The 25,467-nt window shown below is 35.0% G+C and overlaps 1 protein-coding gene across 10 annotated transcripts in view; it reads right to left on the reverse strand.

Moving 5' to 3' along the window:
- Positions 1 to 1,532: 1,532 nt before the first annotated feature.
- Positions 1,533 to 25,467, reverse strand: part of Pde11 (Phosphodiesterase 11) — a 184,437-nt gene continuing 160,502 nt past the window's right edge. For 9 of the 10 annotated variants that reach the window (XM_021334471.3, XM_021334468.3, XM_049850415.2 and 6 more), the window contains 10 exons: positions 12,177 to 12,335; positions 9,825 to 9,959; positions 7,926 to 8,075; positions 7,423 to 7,473; positions 5,991 to 6,245; positions 5,425 to 5,534; positions 4,918 to 5,106; positions 4,297 to 4,525; positions 3,944 to 4,027; positions 1,533 to 3,797 (listed from right to left, as the gene is read on the reverse strand). In XM_021334471.3, the coding sequence (XP_021190146.1) occupies positions 3,462 to 3,797; positions 3,944 to 4,027; positions 4,297 to 4,525; positions 4,918 to 5,106; positions 5,425 to 5,534; positions 5,991 to 6,245; positions 7,423 to 7,473; positions 7,926 to 8,075; positions 9,825 to 9,959; positions 12,177 to 12,335 (1,698 nt within the window). In that variant the 3' untranslated portion in view covers positions 1,533 to 3,461. The remainder of the gene's footprint in view (positions 3,798 to 3,943; positions 4,028 to 4,296; positions 4,526 to 4,917; positions 5,107 to 5,424; positions 5,535 to 5,990; positions 6,246 to 7,422; positions 7,474 to 7,925; positions 8,076 to 9,824; positions 9,960 to 12,176; positions 12,336 to 25,467) is intronic. The other variant, XM_021334464.3, reaches the window with a different exon arrangement.

Here is a 25,467-nt window from a genome sequence, read left to right on the forward strand (position 1 = left end):
ATATTAGCTATTTATTCGCATTTTGTACTGTAAAACACAAAATATCCTCATTATGACGAGTTTAGGTGCAACTTTTGAGCATGTCCCAGTAGTCGTCATAATAATTGTAAAATTGACGGGTTTTGGGTCAAATGGGAGTTTTGAAGTACCAATAGATGTCACATTAAAAAAATATATCTTCTATGTTAAAAGTATTGCAAATTGCATATTACATCGCTAGCAAATAAACTTAACTATCTAATTAAACAAAGAAACATACCACAGACCCCACTGGAGTTATGTAAATCAAAACACAAAACCACGTGCTGAGTTTCACTTTTGACAGCTGAACTTCACGAAAAAACGATTTTGTTAGGACACACACGTTTGAAATAACATATCTTAGAAGCCGTGACTGTTAAAACCCCGTATTGTTATTTCAATTGTGCAATATATTATCAAGAATATGTTGATATATAAACCGGCCCATTTTAAGTTCAGTAGAAAATAATAATAAAAGTTTTAAGATTAATTGACGACTACTGGGGCATGACGACTTCACCCGCGTTTACCTTAATAGTCCGAACAAAGCCTAAATTTTTGGTTTATAATAAAAACTATCCTATGTCATTTCTCAAGTTCCAAACTACGTCTATACGAAATTTCACACAAATTGGTTCATGAGTTTAGGCGTGAAGAAAAGACAGTCACAATTATAATATTAGTTAGGATAAAACAGTTATTTGTGACTCTCAACACATAAGTACGTAGCGTTTAAGGCAAAAGCTATGTATTAAAAACAACAGATACCTAGCTGTATAAAATACTTACAGTAGCGTATCTGTATATTCTTGAAGCCGCCATTTTTGTTAGATCAAACCCTGATCTATTTCCACAATTGTCCGATACCGTAGTACGAAACAGACGTGGTAAGGACAGACTTCACCTTCATACTGCAAAAACTACTCTTATGAGAAAAAAGTTCCTATGTATTTCCTTATGTACACTCTATGAACTCCTATATGTTCTTCCTCATGTACACTATATGAACTCCCCTATGTATTTCCGTATGTATGCTCTTTGAAATCCCCCTTGTACTTCCTTTTCTACACTCTTATGAACTTGCATTATTTTTTATAAACATAGATATTATTATATTCAACAGCTTTATTTTTATTTTTCAGATAGAAGTTAATTTTAAAGACCTCATCTCACAACGGACTTCCCACATTTAGTATAGAACTAGCTTTCGCCCGCGGTTTCACCCGCGTCCCGTAGCCGGATGGTGACAAAAACTTCCGGGTCTAAGTTACCTCCCCTATAATTTTCAGTCAAATCGGTCAAGACGTTTTCATGTTATGTCGTGACAACGGAAAGCGGGTTTAACTTTTTTTATGTATATAGAAGAAAAAGATAGAAGATAAAAAAGTACCTACCTAATGTACTATCAAAACATTATTTTCTGTTCTGGCCATTTGTACAGTTGCCTCTAATGGGTATTATGTATCATTTGCGTACCGATTTCCTTAACTTATAGAAATTAAAAACATCACTTATTTCAAAATTTGTTTAATCATAAATAAATAACATTTTTGTTTGGAACAAAACAACCTCCATAATTATTCACACACCATACAACTCGTCATTTAGTGAATTACAATTATTAATTTTCTATTTACTTTCTAATAATACTTACAGCAATCTTAAAATTAATGTTGTACATAGTTTTATTACCACAATTAATTTGAGATTTTTTTCATGTAAATATCTAATGCTTATAGAGAGAATTATTCCAATTACAAAATATATTTCTTTAACTTTCTTTATGGAGGATTTGGTCATAATTATGTATGAAGAAGTACAATCCAAAATGTGAAGTAACAACTCGAAATTGTTTTGCTTCCAAATATAAAGCATACATAGAGTGGAAACTTGTTTAAATCTTAACTTTGTACGTTAGAATGTTATTATTTATTAATTTGCAATATTTTAAAAAACATTTATAAAGTACAAAACGCATCAAAATTAAGACATGATCATTAGAGTCAAATTGAATAAAAGACTAGAAGAACAACTACTAGCGAATGTACATTTTATAAGAAAAGTGCAAAATATTGCAGTTTAATAAAACATGGGTAACAAAGTTTACAGATTATTAAATATCGTTTTAATAACGTTTGCACGTTATTTAAAATGATAAATTTAATTTCAGATATAATTGACACTTTTGCTATAAAAACTTAGCGGACAACACAAACAAAGTTGATGAAAAAAATCTATTTTTAATCGAAAATTACATTGGAATGGATCATCAGCGGGTGCCATAACTGTCTTGAAAAATAATGCGAGGCCACAGTTCCTATAAGCAGATATAGAACAAAAATTATCCATGTAGTAATAATTAGAGAAAACCCGAATTTATAATAAGTACTTACCAAAATTACAACATGTTAGTATTACAGTATTTATAACATTGATTAATTATTTACAAAAATTACGTTGTGCGACTGGAAATAACTAGTTGACGTCTTATACACACGAATTGTCGCAAGTGTATACTATAATTTCCACACACACTCAATTCATATAATCAAACATTTTTAATAATAGAATTTATAATAATTTAAAATTTTCCATAATGAAATACACAGTTATGAAAGAATTAATGATAAATCCGAATAACAGAAAACAATAAGATTTTAGTACAACAACTACATAAAAGTTTTTGGTATTTTGGTCATACGACTACGTCACGACAGTTAGGCCCTGTTTTGTTACACTTACTGCGGTTAGAGGGGATTAGAGTATTTAAAAAGGGTCGAAATATTTTTGTTTCTATGAGAAATTGAATATTTCATTAGCTGTAAAATGTATCTTAAATGATACCAAAACTATCGACACACACGAAACATCTTCATGTAATACGTAGTAGGAATAGACGAATGAGGTAAATTAAAAACATAACATACCTACTTGTAAATTTTTCTCTTATAGGTACTTAAAAATGTAAAGCTACATAATGAAGTGTATAAAAATAGTGCGGCGATGGTCATGACAACTTATCGAATAATTACGCCATGCGTTTAGATAAATTTCAAATTCGACTAAATCATCTATTTACTAAACGAATATCACACAGCTGTCAGTAGAACTCGCGCGAACTGCATTATAATGTATTCACGTGACCGTCCGACATTCCAAGCAGACCAATAGGAAAATAATGATGTGAAATATAAACAAATGAACACACGACACGATGACAAATAAATTCTTCTTCTAAAATGCAATACAACTTACGAATCACAATTAATAAAACTTAGTGAATTTTTTGTTAGTTGTGCTAGATACTTAGAAACTTAAAGTATTCTAATCCTAACATCCTAAATGGACGATTTGGCTTCGCTATTGGCCTTTGAAACGTGGGAGCACTAACAAGCCGCTTATTCACTTTATCACATTGTCATAGTCTATAGCGGGATAAGTTAATAGTCATTGAGTTGACAGAACTTGTTGGGGTCTCGTAGCGTGAGGACGTTATTGCAGAGCAGTCCTACGACGGGGTTCTCTAGGTTCTCATATTTAGAATTTGTTTCTGAGGAGAGGCTGACGGCTCCGCTGCTGTCTCCTTCGTACGTGTTCTCTGTGTCGTCGACGTTTTGTGAGCTGATGCTGGACTTGTCGTTCCTCTCGGGTTCCTTGTCGAGTCCGTAGTCGAACTTCTCCCCGCTGTCGTTGTTGGAGAGGTCGATCCAGTGGCCGCGGTTGCTCTTCACTCTGTCCAGCAGTGGCTGCAATGCCGGCGATAGGACTGCGAATGCCTGGAAGAAAAGAAACAATAATTAGTGAATGAATTTTACTGGTACATTGAATTTCAGATCTTCGTAATTGACAAAAAAACAATACTTGGTAATATAAGTTATTGATAATAATAAATGGAAATATGTACTACGAAAAAATATGTTACCTCATAGATAGGCAGGCATATGGTGTCAATGAATTTGACTTGCATCGCAGGGAGCTCATCTTCCTTATCCCGGTTCATTATGTCCTGGAATATACAAAGTTAATCATTAATTATATTGTTTATATCGTAGAAAACATATAGGTATAACAAATGCAGTCTTGGTATGATATTGGAGTAGTTAAATAGTCAATCGATTCAAATGTCATTTGGCAAACGACTGACTGACAAACGGGACAAATAATGACTTCTAGAATAGTCTACTACACTATTTAAAAGAACTTAGAACAAAACCTAATGCAACTACTCCGACACTTCTTATTCATCCAAAGCAATTTCAACTCTACCACACTCACAATAGGCGTCAAATTCAAGTTTTGCCGCTCCAGGTCTCCCTGCCTGAAGAACTCGCCAGCGACCAGGGCCGCCACCCTCCGCTCCACCGGCCACGGCTTGGTGATCGCGGCGAGGTCACACGCGGTCATCAGCATGGCTCGGAGAAGACCGCGCCGGTCTTCGCATTCACCCCAGTTGGGGGTAACCTGGCGTTCCGTGCTTACAAGCTCGATGAATGCTTTGCGTTTGCTGGAATTTGAGTAGAAGAAGAATTTTAATGAAGGAAAAATGGAGGTTACAATTTAGTTAGCGACAGTTGGAAGATCGTAAATTCGTAAGATTTTATTTCAGTAGTAGGTAGGTGTCCATAATATGACTAAATGCCAGAAGAAATCAAATTTTTTTTTGGTTTGAAGAACTAAATCCTAATTTCAATTCGTAAACACTGCTTCTAATCAGCCCTTATGAAAATCGATGCGGCTGAGCAACCTATATGTAAAGTTGAATAATAATAAGCTAATTTAGTATGTATACATAGATTGCTAGAACTCAAAAAACCAAAGCGGGTTTAAAGGCTGGAATAATAAACCCTACACTGTCTTTTTCATTAGTTTGTTAGATATCATGAGAAAAAAAATTACCTGAAATACACAGCCAAATCGGTGGACAGGATAGCGTCTTCGAGCACTTTGACGACCTTCTCGTAGTCATCTGATGACAGATTGAGCAGGATCTGGTTTCCGGGCGAGTTGAGGATCATGAGACACTGGTCGAAGTGGTGGTGCTCCATCGTGGACGTGGAGTACAGCTGTGCCAGAGGTGATGATGCCCTGGAACGAGTTGGAAGGAGGTTAATAAAATCTCAGACTGTTATTATTGAAAGTTTGAGGAAGATTTTTTTTTTTTAATTTGAGTGTTAAGAATGTTTACCAAAGCTTAGCAACAACCGTACAGATAAGGTTGGGCAATGCCAACCAGTCTTACCACGAGGTAACGGGTTGCCTGAGTAACTCGGATGAGGTGGTCAAATTGATAGTCGCCCCATGTAAAACACTGGTACTCAGCTGCATCCCGTTTGAATGGAAACCACATAACCAGGTGACGATGTTTATGTGAGACCAAACGGTAGGATTTGAAGGTCATCTTACTTGATTTGAAATGAATTATTGGTCCCCCGGTGATCAAGGTCGTGGCACAGACAGCCGATGATGAGCGCCAGACACTCCAGTTCGCCAAATATCTTCCACCACTGCGTCTCCTGAAGCAAGGCCATATATTACTAAAGATTAACTAACCTAGCCCAGATATTATACGAAAATATAAAATAAATAATTAAAATCTGAACAGCCTTTAGAAGCATTTTTATTACCTACTGTTTGAATTAGAAATATTCTTGTGTTATTTACATTGGCCGTACATATAAAGCCAGTATCGTAAGTCCAAGATCAAAATTGATCAGCACACATTGGAAGTTGTATTCCACTAACCCATTCTCTGAACACATACTTAGGTCTTACAAAACTAAAGGATGATTATAAAATATACCTACGTGATTGTTGTAATGATAAAAGTTAAAATTATTTTGTTAAAACCCTAAAACAGTAATAGTAATTTCTAATCTATATTCTGTCTGTATTATATTTACAGTTTACACAATATCAAAATCATTACAATTTTTTTTTTTCTGTATCGTAAATTATATTTAAAAACTCACCGTCAATATAGCGAACATCATCTGCGCCACATTGAAGGCATGCCTCCAATTATGATACGTAACATTGCGGTAATTCTTCTTGACGCTTAACAGCCATCGACAGAGCACGCTATAGTCTATGTGGAAGCGCTCCACGAAGTCCAGATCTAGGAACATGCGGAGACAGGCCCGGAGTGTGTCATCGTCCGTCATTTCTATGTCGTCGAATGCGAGTTCGTGGAGACTGAAGTGGGCTGATGAGGGTATCCTTAACGTCTGCGGAATAAAAGAAAAATAGTTAAAAACAATAACACTTAAACTATTTTTTTTTATACTTTAACTAACTAACACAAAAAATTATTAAAAATAAATATTGATTTCTAGTTATAAAAAAGTCCTGGCTGTATAGACGGGTGCCTCGGTATTTATGTATATATCCGCAAAATAACCTACCCATGATTTGTACCATTTACTTCACAAAAGGCCGATTTTTCAATCGCCAGATAACTTTTATCTAAAGAATATGTTTGACGCTATGACAGCTTTTATATACAAAATATGTCAGACCGCTATATTTATTCATCAGATTATAGTAAACTGATGATTGAAAAATCGGCCCTAAGTCATCTATACTAGATTTCAGAAAAGAAATTGAAACAAAATCTCAGTAAGAACATTTCTACGCTTCTTAATTAACACTGCATTATTAACATTCAGCCATAAAGCAAATTAATTCGCGCAATAAATACTTATTAAGTAAATTACGTGCATATTGCACTGCAATATTAAATACCCGACGTGCGTGTCGCTTGGAATTTAATATCTCGCATTCAGTGTTCAGGTACGAATTAAAATGGCTAAAACAATGTGACGAAGTTCCATAACGAGGTTCTAGCTATGCGAACATCCTCTATGGTTTAATGTAAGGAATCGCGTCGTAAACTTTTTAAGAACATAGAAATTCTGTCACTGGATTTCAAATTGGAAATTAGAATTTCATTGTATTCGAAATTATTCTTTTTGATAAAGTTTTCTTGTAATTATTATTTAATTTTATATCGCCAAAGGAGAAATTAATCTCCATTTTAATAAGATAATTATTTTATTTTACTATATATTTTTAATTCAAATCCCAAGTATCCTCATTTCTAACTCGCCTAGGGGCAACGAAACTTTCCACGAGTTGGTGAACAAACCTGTTAACATAAACATATTCGCCTCATTACACTTGAGACTTTGCTTATTATATGACAAGCTAAGGGCGTTTCAGAACTACCAACTTAAACTACAACATGCTAGAACATACGACTCGGCACACACATCGAACACTTCTGCACTCTTCAGCGAACCAATAAAAACTATTCTCAACTCTATGTGTACACTATAAAGTTTATTATTCCATGAATATGTAAAACAGATTACTGCATCGCGCTCATTTGTGTTGTGAACTTACCCGTAGCCGTTGAGCGTCGTCTAATGATGCGGACGCGTGGTAACTTAGTACCTGCAATCATACAAACAACACATTTAGCTTAAACGAGCCTTGTGGAATCACAAACATTTACAAAGTTAGCACTTTATTTAGGACTCGAGGTGCCTCAATAACATTTAGGGAATGTATAATAATAATACGGTAAGTGAGGAGGTCGGGTTTTGGAATAGTGCCAAATACATGTAGGCGTTTCATTATGGCATAACGGACAATTATATCTATTCGCAGCGCTTTGGCTTACGTCCTATTAAGCTACTAGGAATGAAAGGCCACGACCCAGCTTAAATGGGGCGCACCATGCCGTAGTCTCATATGCCTATCGTAGTTAAACTGAAAATTAGGCAGATAAAAACTAAGGGTAGGCAATACCGTTTAAGAAAATGGAAATACATATACATAACTACATACTGTTCATCACCAACAGATTATATCTACAAAAAGAAGATAAATAGACAACAACTTACGTCCAACGTAACACTCTGTTTCGCCATCGCAGTGATAGCCTTCTCGTACATATGCGTATTATGGATGCCCATCCCGCAGAATATCGCGAAAGCCTCCACAAAGTTCTCGTCATTCTTCGTGAACAGCAGCTCGTCAAACTTGTTGATTAACTGAAATACCAAGTAAAACATTTTAAATGGACGAAGATGTAGGTACTTATACAAAACTACGGAAGTATATCTTGTATGGGACAGTAATAACTGAAAAAAGATGAAGGAAAGCACCTCGAGGCAACCAGGACTATAAAAAAGTCTGAAATCATCAACCCGCATTGGGCAAGCCTAGTGATTAACGCTCAATCCTTCTCCGTGTGAGAGGATGCCTGTGCCCAGCAGTGGGACAATAAAAAGCCAGATGACGAAATGGGCGCAGATTAAACAAATTAATAGACCAGAGTTTTTGTTAATGTCGATCAATTGCTTTGATTAGACGAAATGAATTTGGATTGGGACAAAGACGATGTTGTCACGTGCGATCAAGCTTTAATTGATTAAATGCCAAGATCGGACTTATTTCGACTTGAACTCTACGTAGCTTTTCTAAAGGAAAAGATTGCCTCAATAAATCTACAGTTTATTAAACCTTAAAGATAGGTAGAGAAGAAATATTTCAAGTTGATACAATTTCACTGCATAAAGAAACTCTTGAAGAACTGTAGAATTAACAATTTAACAAAATAACTCTTAAGTTAGCACACGACACCCCCGAGATTCCGCTCATAGCTACAAGATACTTATTAAATTTTGAAGAAGTAACTCCACTTAATAATTTACTTTTTATATGGGTCAATTCGTCCATTTAACAAAATATTTTAAGGTCGAAAAAAAATCTTCGTGGTGTCACAGCTTCAATCGTGTAAAAAACCTCAAGTACCTACTTTTGGCAATCCCAAAGGGGACAAATTGGATTGAATGAGCAAAACATTTCATAAGGGAGCTTTTACCCATTAACGTGTAAAGAACATTTCCATGTTAAAATGAGAGCTGTTAAAAGCAAACATATTAATATAATATGGCACATATTAAAAGTTCTTCATCAAAAAATATCAACAAAGACATACAAAGAGTATATCCGCAAAGAGGAACTACAGACAAAAGAAATGAGCCTCAACATTTATGCTAACGAGTCCATATTCAAAAACAAAGATACAAGAACTGATGAATTCGAGAACTTAATAAAAAAAAACATTTCGCACTGCGGAGAATTTTAATATGCTCTCAGAGATTCACCATTTAAGTACTAGAGAATGTTTTTACCGTACATTTTGACTGAACTCATCTACTTTAGTTAGTTAAATATTAATTATTCAATTCAAAACACATTTTCCGCCATTTCCGTTGAACGGTTGACAAGACTCACTAATTTGCTTACCCCCTGACGTGTAAACTTATTCGGAAATAATAATATATTCAACGGGAAACGCGTAAATCTAAAATACAACTTCCGAAGCGAACTGTCTGTTACTCAATTTACACCGAGTTAATTAGTAAAATCCACGTCGTTACGACTTCTCGGTTGGGGTGTCATCCCAATATGTATTTATGTATTCAATTTCGTATTGTCGCATTCAACCGCAATGCGCTGTTTCTATAACAATTGTTATTTTAACCAAAAAAAAGCATTAATTCAACGAAGCTTACTTTGGACGACACGTCTACCGCGTAACTCTGGTCCACTATATTGGAACATTTTGGCTATTTTTATGGACCCAATTACCATATTTTAACACATTTTTGGCAAACTTTGCAGATAATTACGCAAATATTTTAACGCTTCCCTTGTTAATTTCAAGGTATAATCTGGATGTTTGACAAAAGCACCTATAGGAAGAAAACTTGTTTTAAAATTCTCCAACTCACCTGAATGACTCCGATAATCCTCCCCTCGGAATTCTTAATGGCCATGCAAAGTATTGTGTTGTGTTTAAATCCGGTGCCTTCGTCGACGGACGGATCAAAACGGGGATCTAAATAGGCATCCGCGATGTTCACCGTCTGAAAATGAACACAAAATGTTATTTCTGCCAACGCTATGTTAACAGACTATAATGTTTCCCGCAAGCTCTCACTTAGGGATTGTTCACACCAAACGTATTGTCCGCCGCTGACTGTGAGTATACTCACAGTCGGCCTCAGTGTGAACGTCGACTCAATCTGCAGTACGCGTACTCACCAAGCCGACAATAGGCTATAGCGTACGATGCGCTACATGTGTGAACAAAAGAATACGCTCGTGTAGGTTCACACTAGATGCGTACGCTGAGCGGCCGACTATTCTACACATAAAAGAGCTCAGTATTTGAAGTTGCTCGTAGTATTTTATAAACGATCTCTGAGATCACTCGTGGTTCCCATACGATAAAACTAGTGTATTTTTTAAAAAAATCGGACGTTTACTGATATTTCAATTAAATGATGCGCATTCAGATAGTTGCCATTTGCGAAGCTCTAGAGGAAGACGAAAATAATAAAAAGAAGAGATTGTGGGTACATCCCTTAAATTTGAAGAGATGTTTTCTTGGTCAATTTCATACTTTATATTTCGAATATAGACTTTATCCAAATAAGTTCAAGAAATATTTTCGTATGACAGTAAAAACATTCGATGAGTTACTATCTTTAATACGTATAAGTTTATATAAAAGGGACACTAATTATCTTCATACATAACAGATGCTATGTCTTCCCAAGCGCATCTCCGTAAGTTTCTATCCCTATATTCTTCTGAATTCGCATTCCAAATACATTGTCTAGAATGTACTTCTGCAATAAACTTTTCGGTGTCGAACATCGCGAGGTGTCACGTGTCACGACTGTCCTCATTGAAGTTTGTTTCTCGAGTGAATTGCGGCAGAGGCGCGGCCGGCGGTGCGGACGCGGCGGAGCGGCGGTGCGTACGCGGCGGAGCGGCGCTATTCGGCAACTGCGTCCGCGTAGCCAATCCGCGTCCGCCGTGCATAGTCGCGTAGTAAAATAATCGGCTACTGAGAGTCAGCTACAACAGACGACGTAACAGCGTATAGTCGGTTCGGTGTGAACGACAATTTCAATATATATGGAAAAGCAATAAACTGCGTAACGCGCGCTCACAGTCAGCGGCGGACAATACGTTTGGTGTGAACGATGCCTTAACCTTTTCGAGAATGAATACGCTCGTGACATGTACGAGAATATGTACCGAGCCCTCTGCGAGACAATTTTAATGAACCACCGTGAATTAGTTGAGAAGCACTTAGGGGAAACTTTGGAATTGCTGCATATCTTTAAGCCGTTGACAATAAATTCCTTTTGAAACTTTTAGGTGTAGAGAAAAATGAGTTAAAATTCTTGATTTAAGTAAATTAAGTTTGGTAATGGAATTTGAATCACAATTGTGTCCCTTAGGTATAATAGAGCGATTCGAAGATTTGAATGACCTTAGATTGGCTGTCAGTGAAGAAAATTATTATGGAGCAGATATACAGAAATCCACAGACCACAAGACTACAGCTGCATGCTCTGCAGTGAAAATTCGATTGTTGTGATTGGTCACGGGATTACTACGCTCCATGTACCAATTTCAGAAGATTGAACGGCAATTCGGCTTAAGGCTACGTAGTGGAGCGGTTGGTATATCGCTTCGTTCCATAAGACTTATATCGATTAGATCTCCAAGCAAATCCGATGGCATGGCATTACACAAATGCCTGAATACGGGGACGAATTAAAGAGGCCATGTTTTCTCAGGTTCTACATAAAACAGCAATGCTTTTTAATCTTCTCATAGCTCAGAATTAGCTCCCTCTTAATGCTTATCACAGTTTATTAAGATGACTTGGCTACGTGGTCTAACAAACGCTGCCACGCTGAAGTTGGCTAAGATCGTTAGCCAGAGTGCTCTAGGCACAACTACTAGACTCGGAACTAAAGGGTCGCTACACTTGAATAGAGCGGTGTTTTCTTAGACTAGATAAAAATGTCTTTTACATATGTCTATTTAGAGACGAACAAAGAAACAGCTTTTATAAGGGACGTTGTGATAGGTGATCTATATCATAGCTTAGCTAGTTTCGGTCAGGTAATAAGAGCTGGGAAACCTAGTTGAACACTCCCTCAGAAGAGATCCTATCAGAAATTCTTAGTATAAGTTTTCTTATTATTTTTTTTTTAATCTTTTTATCGTTGGCCAGAGAAGAAATGAATGAATAATAAATAGAAGTAAAAAATTCTCACCTCGCCCGTAGTAGCGACATAACCCGTGATGCCAATGTTGATGGGAAACCGACTTTCATACGGAGACGTCCTCTGTGCATTCAAGTCGGTGTCATCACCAGCTTCCAGGTCGAAGACTCGGGAGAAACTGCCCTTCGATGCCTCGTGGACTAATAGTACCTGGAATTAAATAAAAAAAGAATAAAATATAGCCCACTTCTATTATATACGTTAACTTTTTCCTAAGGGTGGCAAATAGTAAGCCGAAAACTGTATAATGAGATCTACAATTTTAAGCTGCGCCATGTAGGGTCCATATTGATTCTAGACTGTAAGATATACCACCTGTATAACATGGAATTCTAATGAAGAATTGAATTGACCATTTTTTTAAGTCGGTTAAAAAATTTTAAATAATATAGTGTTAAAAATGCGGGAGGCCTATCATCTGAGTACACCACAATAACATTTCGCGCTCAGCTGCTCAACAAAGCTTTCAAACAAGTATAAAATCATCATCACAAAGAGTTTTAATTTTATGCAGTGTTTCAACTAACTTAGTATGGGCAATTGTCACCTAGATACAGCAGTGCATTTTAATGTATTAAACAGATTAAATATTGCAGGTAAACCCAAGGTGTCCTTCATTTAAATGTAAATTAGGTTTACTTAATTTCGAATTTGACTATGAACTGCAGTTTAAGAATCTTAAATAGACCACAAATTATTGTGTTATGCTTTGCATTTTTTGGTCCTTATTTACAAAGTGTAACAATATAAGTTCATACGCTAACCAGATAAAATCCTTTTTTATGACAAATCAGATTTTTACAAAACTTTGCCCAAAATACATCTTGAAGGGTTGTAAGATAAGAATGGTCCTTTCAGACGGACCGTGATAGAACTTCCTCAACGGCATCATTCGCTTCGGACATAAGGACCCGTCCCGAGGGTATTGTACCAATAAAACATTAAAGATGTCTAGCTCCAGGCAACCAGTACGCACGACGCGTGGGAATAGCCACATAAGTGCAATAATAACACGGATCCTATGTTCCCATCCCAGCCTATAGAACCGGCCGGGTTATGTGTTATTACTTCTCTAACTGACCATTAATGGTACATTACATTTTTATGAGCACTACGATGACTATTCAATGCGTGCTCTTTACGTGAAACGGAATTCAAAGTGCGAAATTCAAATTACTATCTGCATAAACTTATGATACCCGCCCACAGCAGAATATTAATCGATTAGCGATTAAACACATTGAAATTGTTTACCATAGAGGTTAAGCCAAATATTTTAATTGGCATTGGCTACGAGCGAAGCACAAAGTAACCAAAGCGATATTAAACTTCAATATTGTCTTGCAAACAGCGGTAATTGGGAGGCCAAAAACAAAATTTGTATTGAACAAGTTTACACTGGCCAAAGCGACCGATTTAAAATTATTTTTGGGACTCGATTTGAATGCTAATTTTATTATATAGGGTATATCGTGGGAAATTGACTATTCTATTAATTGACTATATGTTAATATTCTGTCGAACAAAGCACACCTGTGCAATGTACATCTAACTATGTTTTCAGTATCCGTAGTTGGATTTACTTCTATGAGGATTTGTTACCATTCCCTTCTGCTAAAGCTTTTTAAACTAAGTAATTAAATAAATACTGTTTAGACTTCAACTTAATAGCTCTAACTAAAGCACATTCTAATTACTTAAATGTACGTGTCTCTAGTCGTGAGATTTCTACTTGATTTACTTGGATTACTATTTTAATATAATTATACGAGTAAAATGCAGTAGGGGACGCTAGCTGCATTGCGCTTAGTTGTTCCTTATTTAGTTAAACTCTGTGTGACACCGACGCTTACTGACGGCAAAATGCCAGCAAATATTGCTCTGGATTTAATGAAATCCAACAATCCAACTAGAGATACGTATAAAATAAAGGATTGTATTGTATTAGTTTCACAGGAACTCAAACCATCCACGTCCAAAAGTTGAACGACAAAACATATAGAGCGTGTTCTATAGAGTTACTTTTGCCAGTTGGCAAACCAATTGTCGGTAGTTTCAGCTTCAAAAATCCCCGACTAAAACCAATAAAGCCTAACAGACCATCGGTAAACGCCTGAGCGTATTATTTTTCATTGAAGTGAAATTTCTATCGACGCCTTACGTTCGTACGTTCGGGTTTTTACTTTCGCAAGAACAAAACCTAACTTCCATTAAAGGACTTCGGGTTATTTCTGCACATTGTTCGTTCATAATTGAGTTTTCCTTGGAAACGATCCAATAAAGAATTTGCTCGAGGGACAGTGGGTTGTCGCGCAATTTGATCGGACGCACGTCATCGGGCCCTGTCGATCCGCGATAATCTGATGCTGAGTAAATTTCAGCGTGACCAGAGCGCTGTCTCATAGGTTATTCTCGTAACATAACGTCAAATCTATGAAAAATTTTGTGCTCAATCATACTGGCACAACATCGTTTTTGTCTTTCATAAGTAAACAAACTAGATAAATCTAAATATCATCATGTAAAAACATCTAACTCAAAACTCAGCCTACTAAATAAAGCTACCGAAAAAAATACATTAGCTAAGTGACATTTTCCATTATAAACACGAGGTAATCAATTCAAAAGTAATTACTATTTAAAGTCACCACGAAAACATTAATCTAAGTGGTGTTAACGCTTCGTATAACTTGGTACTTGTCTAAAACCTTTTCATAGTATTCCCTAGAGCGAAGGTTTTGTTGGCTCTAGCTTATCGCTTTCCATTCTCATTAGGGCTCATGACACGCTTTTATCTTGATCCAGTGAACCCAAGTCTGTGTTAACTTTATTTATTCTAGAGGTTATGTCGTACAAAATGGCGAATATTTATGTCCGATAACATTTTTGTTCTCTTATCGTTTTCCGGTCAGTATTTGTTCGAAGTCAATCTAGATAAACAAAAAATATTTTCGCCACTTGACATTTTGTTTTCGTGTTATTTAGCCTAAATTCGCAACTTTTGTTTTTATTAAAATAATCCTATTTCAGCAAGTAGGTGGGTGATATCAAAAATGTAAAGAGCTTTTGCCAATAAATTTTATCGCTGTGAAAATACACCTATCTAGCAAATATGTAAGGCTAATCCATCCGTGCTGTCGGGGCTTTAATACACTTCAAATCCTGTGGGTACAACTTTGTTCTAACATCCATATATTGAAAAATAAAAGTCATCTTTTCCAATAAAAATAAAAGTTGGCAGACTTATTTTTTCTAATATTTCAAGGCACTCGGGGCTATCTCATTATTTGAGTGATGATATCAATCCATCAGTTTTTATAAGACACTTGGGGTAAGACGCGTGATTATTTCGGGATGTTCTTTGTATAGAGCGAAATGTTCACTGAACGAAAATATTTTTATCTTTAACAACAAGAAGGAAAAGAAATTTAACATGAGGACTAAATGACTGTCGAGCTTTTTCTTTAATAACGCTTCTTTGCTCATTATTCTAAAGTGCTTTTACTTATTCCTGTGTTATAAATACAAATAGGAAACAGTAGATTCCATTGTACTAAAAAAGAAGAAATCTATTTTTAAAGCAGAGAAGAACACTCGGGCCTTATATTTATGTCCTCATACAGAAGCAAATATTCGTTCAGAAGCATTCACGGAGTGTGGGAGTGATAAACGACATTCCATTATGCTTACCCACCCTGTAATCTAACTGTACATTGAATCTTTTCAAAAGGAAAAAGAAAACGTAGAACAAACTTCTGTCCAGCTAAATTAAAGGGTTTAGTTAAGCTTTGACAAGTCCGAACTAACTCTGAGTTAATTTCTAAGCGACGTCGTCTCTATAATCTGGCGGGGAGTTAGGCTGAGTTTACATTAGAGGTTTTATTCGTCGCGTCAGATAGCAGTAGTCAGTAGCCTACGACACGCGCAAAAATATTATTAAAAGATTGGTTGTTCACGAGTTCTTTATTTCGCTGTTCTATTTTATTATTCTGATTTTAATTTTGAATTGGTTACGTGTAATCAAAGTAATAATATAATTGCATTACAAAAAACTATATGAGTACTTGTCTCATTTTTAATCTTATGTATTTAATAGTGAATAACTGCTTCGGTTAGGCGTTATATCAGTGAATTAGCGAAAGACTGTACTCAAAATCCTCTGCAGATTATATATAACAAATCTATTAAGGAAGGCATATTTCCTGATTTATGGAAAATATCACACATCATCCCCATTTATAAATCGGGTAGTATGAATGATGTATCTAACTATAGACCAATCTCTATCATATCTCAATTTGCAAAGATCTTTGAGGGTCTCATATACAACGTAGTTTATTCTCACCTTCGTCATTTAATTAGTTCGAAACAGCATGGCTTTATGTCTAACCGTTCTACAATGTCTAACCTACTCATTTATAGCACTTTTATTACCGATACCCTCGAATCTAGAGGCCAGGTTGATTCTGTTTATACAGATTTTGCAAAAGCCTTCGATCGCGTTGATCACTCAATTCTGTCCATTAAGTTAAATTATGCCGGTATACATGGGTCTCTGTTACGGTGGTTTGAGAGTTATTTAATTAATCGTTCTCTAATAGTAGCCTTGGCTGGCTATGAGTCTGTACCCTTTTCTCCTTGTTCTGGTGTTCCACAGGGCTGTAAATTGGGTCCTTTGCTTTTTTTGGTATTTATCAATGATCTTTTAGAGTTGATAAATTGTAATTTTTTAGCCTACGCTGATGATTTAAAAATATACTCTAGAATATCGCACCAAAGTGATTGTGCAAAGCTCCAGAGAGATCTTGACGTTCTTCAACAATGGTGTTTAAATAACCGTATGACGCTTAATGTTAAAAAATGCCAGACTATTACTTTCACTAATAAAGTTAATTATATTAAATTTGATTATCATATTGACGGCTCAGTTCTAACTAGAGTGTCGGTGATACGTGACTTGGGAGTTCTTTTTGATACAACATTATCTTTCCGTAATCACATTGAAAATATTGTGGATAAGGCTAAAAGAATGCTTGGTTTCATTATTCGGTTGTCGAAACCGTTCCGTAATTCGGGCAGCATTATTTTATTGTACAACGCATTGGTAAGGAGCTCCCTAGAATATTGTTCCACAATTTGGTCTCCCTATTTTTCAATTCACATCAATAATTTGGAATCTGTTCAAGCCCGGCTTGTCAGGTATTTATGTATGAAAAATGGAATTAGAAAAGCCATACCTGATTATAATGATAGGTTAAGTCATTTTAAAATGATCAGCTTGACTGAAAGACGTAACTGTTCTGACTTATTAGTGCTCCATAAGATTATAAATGGTACCATAGATGCTAATCTGGTAAACTATTTTAACTTTAGATATAGCCTTCGTAGTAAACGTCAGTGTCGTATTTTTGAATTACCTAAATCCACGTTAATTTCCACTTTCAACAGTCCTCTAACCCGTATGGCAAGGCTATATAACGAAAGGTCCAATTTAACAGATTTCCCCATTGATATTTTCCGTATGAGTTACGCTTCATATAGACGCACCATTTTTAATAAAACTGACAGTGTAAGTTAGTTTTAGTTTTTTTGTATATTTTTTGTTTTTTTTAATGTCCTTATAGTTTTTTTTTCTTTGTTTCCTTTAGTCTCTGATATTTAATTTGTTAAACGTCATGCATACCTGTTATTAGCGTAGTTACTGAAATGCCATTCCTTGTTAATCGTGTGTACATTGTATTTTTGTGGGTGACTATTCTGTTGGTGTGCTTATTGTAAATAAATAAATAAAATAAAATCGGCTTAAGAAAAATAAATGTTGGTGTTTTTACATGATGCGGATAAAACTTTTGAAAACCGTATTTTGTCTTACAAAGTAGGTTCTCCTTGTACATGCTAGGAGTTAACTTGCCTATCTCAGCTAGATGTACCTAAGTAAGTCTAACATTGTATCTTGTTTTACTGTTTTGTCTTTATTTTTACGACAATGTACTGCGTTTCATCAAGTTGGGAAACGTTGGCTTTATTCCAATTCACTGATACATTGTTCAATTCACAGAGTATGCCTAAACAGATTGTCGGCCAAGACTTAAGGGGTAAAGCACACTCTCCTTTTACAACCGACGACAGTCGATTTTTCAACAACATAATTCATGAGTCACACATAATTGATTACTAAGACCGATCGTAATATAAAAATAGCAAAAATAAACTCCGGTGCTATAACAATTTTAAATGTTATATAATTAATGACAAAGAGCGTGTAAACACTGAATAGAAATAATTACCATATGAAGATCAAATCAAAAATCATCAGTAATAAAGTGTTAAAACAACAAGTGTGTTTAAGCCCTAAGGGATTATTGCCAAAATTGTTTGCTTATAAACATGGTGTTTTGTTTTGTATGAGTGATATGAATACACTTATTCTATGTACAAGTTTTTTCTGTTCTTCGTATTAACTGCAAATGTCAGTGTTTATCGTTTTACAAGTAACATAAATGTACCTACATGTTAACAGCTTTCATTAATTTATCACTTCTCTGCTTTTTGCACAGCTGGCTTTAACGTATCGTAAACTCCACAAAAAGAGACTGATAGTTAGGGATAGTCTAGCTTTTATACTTTAAGGGAATTGTGTTTTTATGAAGTAAATAACTTTTCTAGATCGAGTGAGCATTGCGATATATGGCTTTCCATACAAAGACTTATTTACTACCTACTTTATTTCGTATTAATCGTGTTTTCGAATAACAGCAGTTTTGTGTGAAAAACAATACGATTATTGCGCAATTGGAATTGACATTTACCAGGGTGTACTGAAAAGCCATTTCATTAACAAACATAAAATCCTTCACCTTTAATTCAACTTTCAAGCCTTATTGTTTTTTTTTTGCATGACATTTACCTACACCTACAGACCTACAGACATAGCCCCAATTTTAAGTAAATACGCAGTTAAAACTAAATACACTACTTACCATCTACAGTAATCTACACAATCATTAAGTTAAATGTAAAATTTAACATTAACAGAACTAGTTTTTAACTTTATAGTTATAGGCATAGTAAAACCGCAAAATAGTATTACCCTTTGTTTGTAATACCAACCAAACCAAATAAAATTTCACATAGAGAAAACGTAGTTCAGCTAATTCAGAGAACAATTAAGTAACGCCTTTGACATTTTTCTGTGATTGTGACGAACTTTAAATAATTCAAATATAATATTTAATATCACCGAAATAAATCTCGATAACCAATCAAACTGAAAACACTCTTAAAATGAAAATACATAGGTGTTATAGAAAAAAGGACCAATGTATCATACAATATCTACATAGAAGCATTTAATTACAAGACAACAAAAACCATGAAATACCTCCCACACAACGGTGGCAACAAATTAATATAATGAAACTACTTATCATGCAAGAGTTATTAAACGTTTTTGTCTCGTCCGAGGCAATGCGGTCAAAATTTAATAACATTACCGTCGTTACAACTATGCGACACTACGTGTTATAGTAGTAGTAGAATTTAGCTTTTTTTGGTGTTAAGATAATCAAATGATTTTTATTTTATTTGACTTGTTCTGTATAAATTCTGGTTCTGCCAACCTAATAGACAGACATGTGTTGCTGAGGAGTTTGTTGCGCCACTTCTTCCCAGCAAAAACACCTAGGAATTGGTGAAGGCGGTTTGGGAGCTGTCTTTTGTTTTTTACGTTGGAAAAGTGCAGATTTAACAGCGTAATTTGAATAAACGTTTTTGAGTTTGAGTTTAATGGCTTCTTCCGCTGTGGGTGCAGCATGCTAGAGTGTCAGACTCTTACTAACTAAAACCCACCATGTTTCTTCTTAAGCCCTTCATCTACCAGGGCCACGGTCGACCATGCAAAATTTATTAAATGTTTTGTCTCGTCCGAGGCAATGCGGTCAAAATTTAATAACATTAACGGACTTTACAACTATGCGACACTGCGCTGTAGAATACATGTAGCTGCAGTGGACTTGTGCGAATTACTTGGGCTAACAATGGACGGGCTGAAAACTGAAAAGGCCTATGTGGTAAATGAAATCATATCTGGGTGCTTTGTTATGTATGTAAAGTCAGTCTAGTCTGTATTGAATGAAAAACTTAAAAAAGAATACTTGAGGTTTAATTTGTTATAGCTTCGGGTGATAGGTTTTCTTTCGAAAAAAAAAACGTAAAAAAAGTTAGCAAGGCATTTGATAAGTACGACTATTTTGTATGTTTGTTTAAAATGTACATATTCAATCATTCAATCGATTTTGACAGACAGTTAATTTAATTTTTCGAAACGCCTTAATAAAAACGTAAAATGAAAATTGTTTTTTATTGTAATCTGTGTACAACAACTGTTGATACGTGCTTCATCAACTTCATTTTGCGTAAAAAGTTTTCACCGATGTACGGTCACGTACAAAAATATGAATAAACAAGTGAAAAAAATCTGTAGTTTTTTATTGTGATGAAAACATAATATTTTTTTTAAGCATTTGTACGTCTAAATTGAGGTAGTTAGCATAGAAAGCTAAGCTTCGAGATCAATATCACCAGACACGAACATAAGTAAAGAATTTGTTTTTCTTTTCGCAACAAGTGTACAGGCGACCTGTTGCTTTTTTCAGTCATTTTCTCAAAGACTAATCATCAAGATGTATATCAGAGCTAACCCTCAATTAACATGCTACCGTTTGCGCAGATGACCGCGATAGCGAGCGGCGCCACCTAGCGGCGACGTTTCAATCATCATTAGATAGTACGATTAACTACCGCTTTGAGTATTAATAAGACCAGCTTGAGATCTTCTAAGCACATTTTAAGTGGCATACATTATGGTTGTACTTTGAGTAGTATGCTGCATGAAGTATGTTATAATTTGATGTTAATTCCAGGGCATCGTTAGGTATATTTATGTGACTATCAAAAGGCTACGTTATTTGCATGTTATCATACTTATAGGCTGTAATGTATTTGGTTTGAGGAAATAGTTCTCTCGGGACACAAATTAAATCAACGGGTATCGGCTAGTAAATTAGACTATTTCGTAAATATGTCCTTTTTCAACATGTCACAAATTAGCCTAACAAAGCTGTTACATTTTTTATGTAATGCATCAATCAAGTTACGAAGGTGTTCTATATAATATTCATACTCAAAAGGTGTGTAAAGTTCAGTGGCGACAGATAGGCGCTAGAGTTATGGTGTCTGTGCATAAATCTACCATGCTCACTTGACATAACAGTTTCCTACGCTTTAAATAATTTGCTAGTACTATTTTCGCAATTACTCATATCTTGCGCTGCGTAAATGAGGAAAAATAATTCGCAAAAAATATGTTTAATTTCATATTGTAACAGTCATTTGAATGAACATTCATGAAAATCATCAACAAATTAATCAATCCTCATTAATACGCATTTCATTTGTATTGTCTACCGAAATAATGTAATGCACTGTATTATAAATACTGCAATTATTATTAAATGATTCGGGTAGCTATACCCATAACATAATTTTTGTATTTCATATTATTCAATGGCTTTTAATACTCATTACGACGAGTCGATCAGTCATCTTTCTATTGCAAGTGCATTAAAAAAACCTTGATACATGCAACTTTGTGTAGCGCATACCCATGACATCGTGCGAGTACTTACATGGCCTTAAGCATTTACATATCGATCATAAAACAACAATAATTGACGGTCACAGCCATTGCAAAGTCAATAAAAACTGTTCTAGTTTACATATTATAGCTCTTTCTCTTACATAGGAATCGTTTTTCCATAAGATTTGACAGAAAATCATTTAAAATGTAGATAAATTAATAGCACTTCTTTATTTAAACTCCATCTCTGTGTAAAAAGAAAATCATATAAAATACAATTTTAAATGTAGAGATGATTATGCAGCACTTCAATATCAATCCACTTCTTTGTATATAATCACAGAAAATGAAAACGACTCATAAAAAACTCGTGCACCTACCTCATTTTTTTCTACATAAAAAAACGACTTATTTACCCTACTGTAAAAAAAACAAAAAAATAACGCATTTTTTATCAATTATTCCCAGCGGCGCACGTAGCCCAGACATTGGTCAAGGTCTATAACTGGTACCCGTCAACGCTACAATGAATAATGACCATATAAATATCAAAACATTTGTATTCGGTTTCACTACTGACATAATTAAATTACGGTTAAAATATAGAAATGGATTTTAACATTTTCAGTGACATTGTAATTTCGGAAAATAAATAAATATTAGCTGTATCGACTATTTAGCATTGTCATGAAAGTCGGTGGAATATAATCGACTTGAAAAAATGTCTTAAGCTGATTTCGATAGAAACATCCAAATTGATCAATGCGTCTACGCGAAATAAATCAACTTGTATTCCCATTCATATATTATTTAAAATGTATAAATAAATAATGCAGCAAAAAAAACGAGTTTCGAAACATAACTTTCCACTTCCCGTCAGTACTACAAGAATAACATTGCTGTGTGAAAACATTTTATTTCCGCTCCCGTGAAAACTGAGCAAAATTTATTATTCATTTTGACGAGTACAATCCCTTTTGGGGATACAACCGCTAAACTTTCTGTGAGGGTAGCAATTTGCATCTTTACTACATCAAACAATATTATGAAGTGAACCGTTCTTGTTGATGGACACCCATAAAACTCTTAAAACAACAAAAGAGAACATAAAATAATTTTCACATCGAACAAAGTGAAAATGAAATAACAAGGCTGTGTTAAACTTCCTTATGCCTTACTGATACTATTGCAACTTGCAAATTGAACATTTTTGTTCTTTAGGAAAATGTCATGGGATGATCTTAAAACGAATAAGGAAAGTAATAAAACAGGAGCGCAATGTCACTGTTAAATTACTTCCATAAAATGCAAAGAGTAGCCTAAAATTAAACGAAGAATACTAGGATTTAATTCGTACCGCACCACAAAATCTGGTGAAATACCAGGATCTAAACACCCCTTACATATTCAAATCGCCAGCAAACTTAAGCGTACATGAGGTAACAAACTTACTACCACATTCATTTAGTAACAATAGAATGTAAGAATGACCAATAGTAACAACAAAGAAAGAAAATGGCAAAAGAAATATCAGAACTAACGTAATACAATGACCCAAAACGAGCGCCCTTAACTAATTCTAAGCCACAATCAGAAACCTCTCACGAAGAAAAGGCGACGTATTAAAGGGGCACACAACATTTATCCGACGTGACGTCACAATATAAACAAACATAACAGCACATTGTTCTATCATAAATTGATAACATTACGATCGCGTTCACTTATTTACTCCCTATTTGATAACAATAGCGAAGCCTCCTTTGATATAGAAATTGATTTAGTAAACAAAGACAATAGTCGTGGAACAATTGATATTGAGTTAGTTATGATTGGGTTTCCTAGTACGTAAGGTTGATTAGTCATAGTTCGATATCAAATATCTTGTGTACCTTATTGGGTGGCGTTTATGTTGCCCTTAATCCTTGAATTGTGTATTGAAGCAGATGGGCCCTTATCAGTGTACGATATACCGCTTTACTAATAAAGGAAGTGAAATCACTTATTTTTATGCGAGTTAGTAAGTTCGGAGAACCCTTGGCAACCACTTAAGCGACGCCGAAAATTATTTCACTATCTATATTCAATGATGGGTTCATTGTGTTCCAAAGCCGAAACGCAGGCTGCTTCGGAAGCTGAACCTAGCTAAAGACATTCATAAATCGGCTACCGATGACAGCAGTACGTAAACTCTAAGGTAAGACTTTCATTTTTGCCTCAGTTTCAATCACAGCGTCTATCCAACGTGCAGTAATAATTTTCCCATCAGAAATTTCGAATTACATTTTTCCTGAGCTCAGGAACGTCAAGGAATCTCTGTTATTACTACGGACAACGAGGCGTTAATAATTGCTGGGCAGTCTATAAATAACTAGAATATTATTTCAGCTTTTGTCTACAATACTTTTTTGATAAGAAAATGGTTGGGCACTATCGTCAACTTGATTTATTGTCTAAAAGCTGTTTTTTGTTGAAAAGTGGATAGCCGTAAAAGGAATTAAGTTCAAAAATACATTTCTTCAGTGGCGTTTGATACTGACTTTACAAATGTATTATCTTCATCCCAGTCCCGGTTAATTCAGAATTTGCGATTTACTTCTACGAAGATAACTTTTTAAAACAGGCAACTGAAGAGTTTGTTTGTTTGTTTGAACGCGCTAATCTCCGAATCCACTGGTCCGATTTGAAAAATTATTTCAGTGTTAGATAGCCCATTTATCGAGGAAGGCTATAGGCTACTTTTTATCAGGGTTCACGCAGAGGTTCATGCGGGATGCGGGCGAAACCGCTGGCAGAACCTAGTGTAGAATATCTGTTTTCAGTATGTTTACCTACTATGTATGTACTATGTATGTATGCCTGATTTCTATTGAAGAGCCTTTTCAAAGTTTGAATCCTATATGGATTTACAAAATAAATATTAATTCGCCAACCAACACAAAGCAACTGTCATAATCATAATACAGTTAATAATTTTTATTGTACCTTTACCAACGCAATATATCGAAACCCGCAATCCATTAACTAATAAACAAAATGCGAATATTCGACCAACCGATGAATAATAAACAAAAGATTTGAATGTTAATTACTCTGATGTAAATTTAACACCTTTCGCCCCTTTTTGTCGTGTATTCCCAAAGCTGCTCAATTCATTGGACCATAAAGAGGATTAATTTCCATTCATACAATACATTGTGATATTCAGGACAAAATTCCAATAAATATAGGCATATTTTTAAAGTATATACAGTTGAACTAGCACGCTTTTGTTTGATGAATTAATAATCAGAAATGTTGAAACTAAAGCACATACTTCAAGTACCCAATTGCTAATGCAATATGTAAGCAATTTACAATCCGTAGTTATAACACTAATGGTAAACAAAACGCCTTGTTTCATTAGGAAAACAAGCAAAATTAATTTCCCCGACTCAAAGCATTTCGAATTAAATGGAAATTGATATTAAAAGTGAGTCGGCCCAAATTGTTCGTTGATTGAATGAATCAATTTATCAAAACTTATTTCAATATTGAAATTCGATTCCGATCATAAAGTATGGAGGTCTATAGAAATAAATAGAACTAAGAAGTTGGTAGAAAATCTATCTTCAAAGGGATAATGAAATTCAACATATTTCAAAG

This window comes from Helicoverpa armigera, chromosome 18, assembly GCF_030705265.1.
Source record: "Helicoverpa armigera isolate CAAS_96S chromosome 18, ASM3070526v1, whole genome shotgun sequence".
In the NCBI taxonomy this organism is placed as follows: Eukaryota; Metazoa; Arthropoda; class Insecta; order Lepidoptera; family Noctuidae; genus Helicoverpa; species Helicoverpa armigera.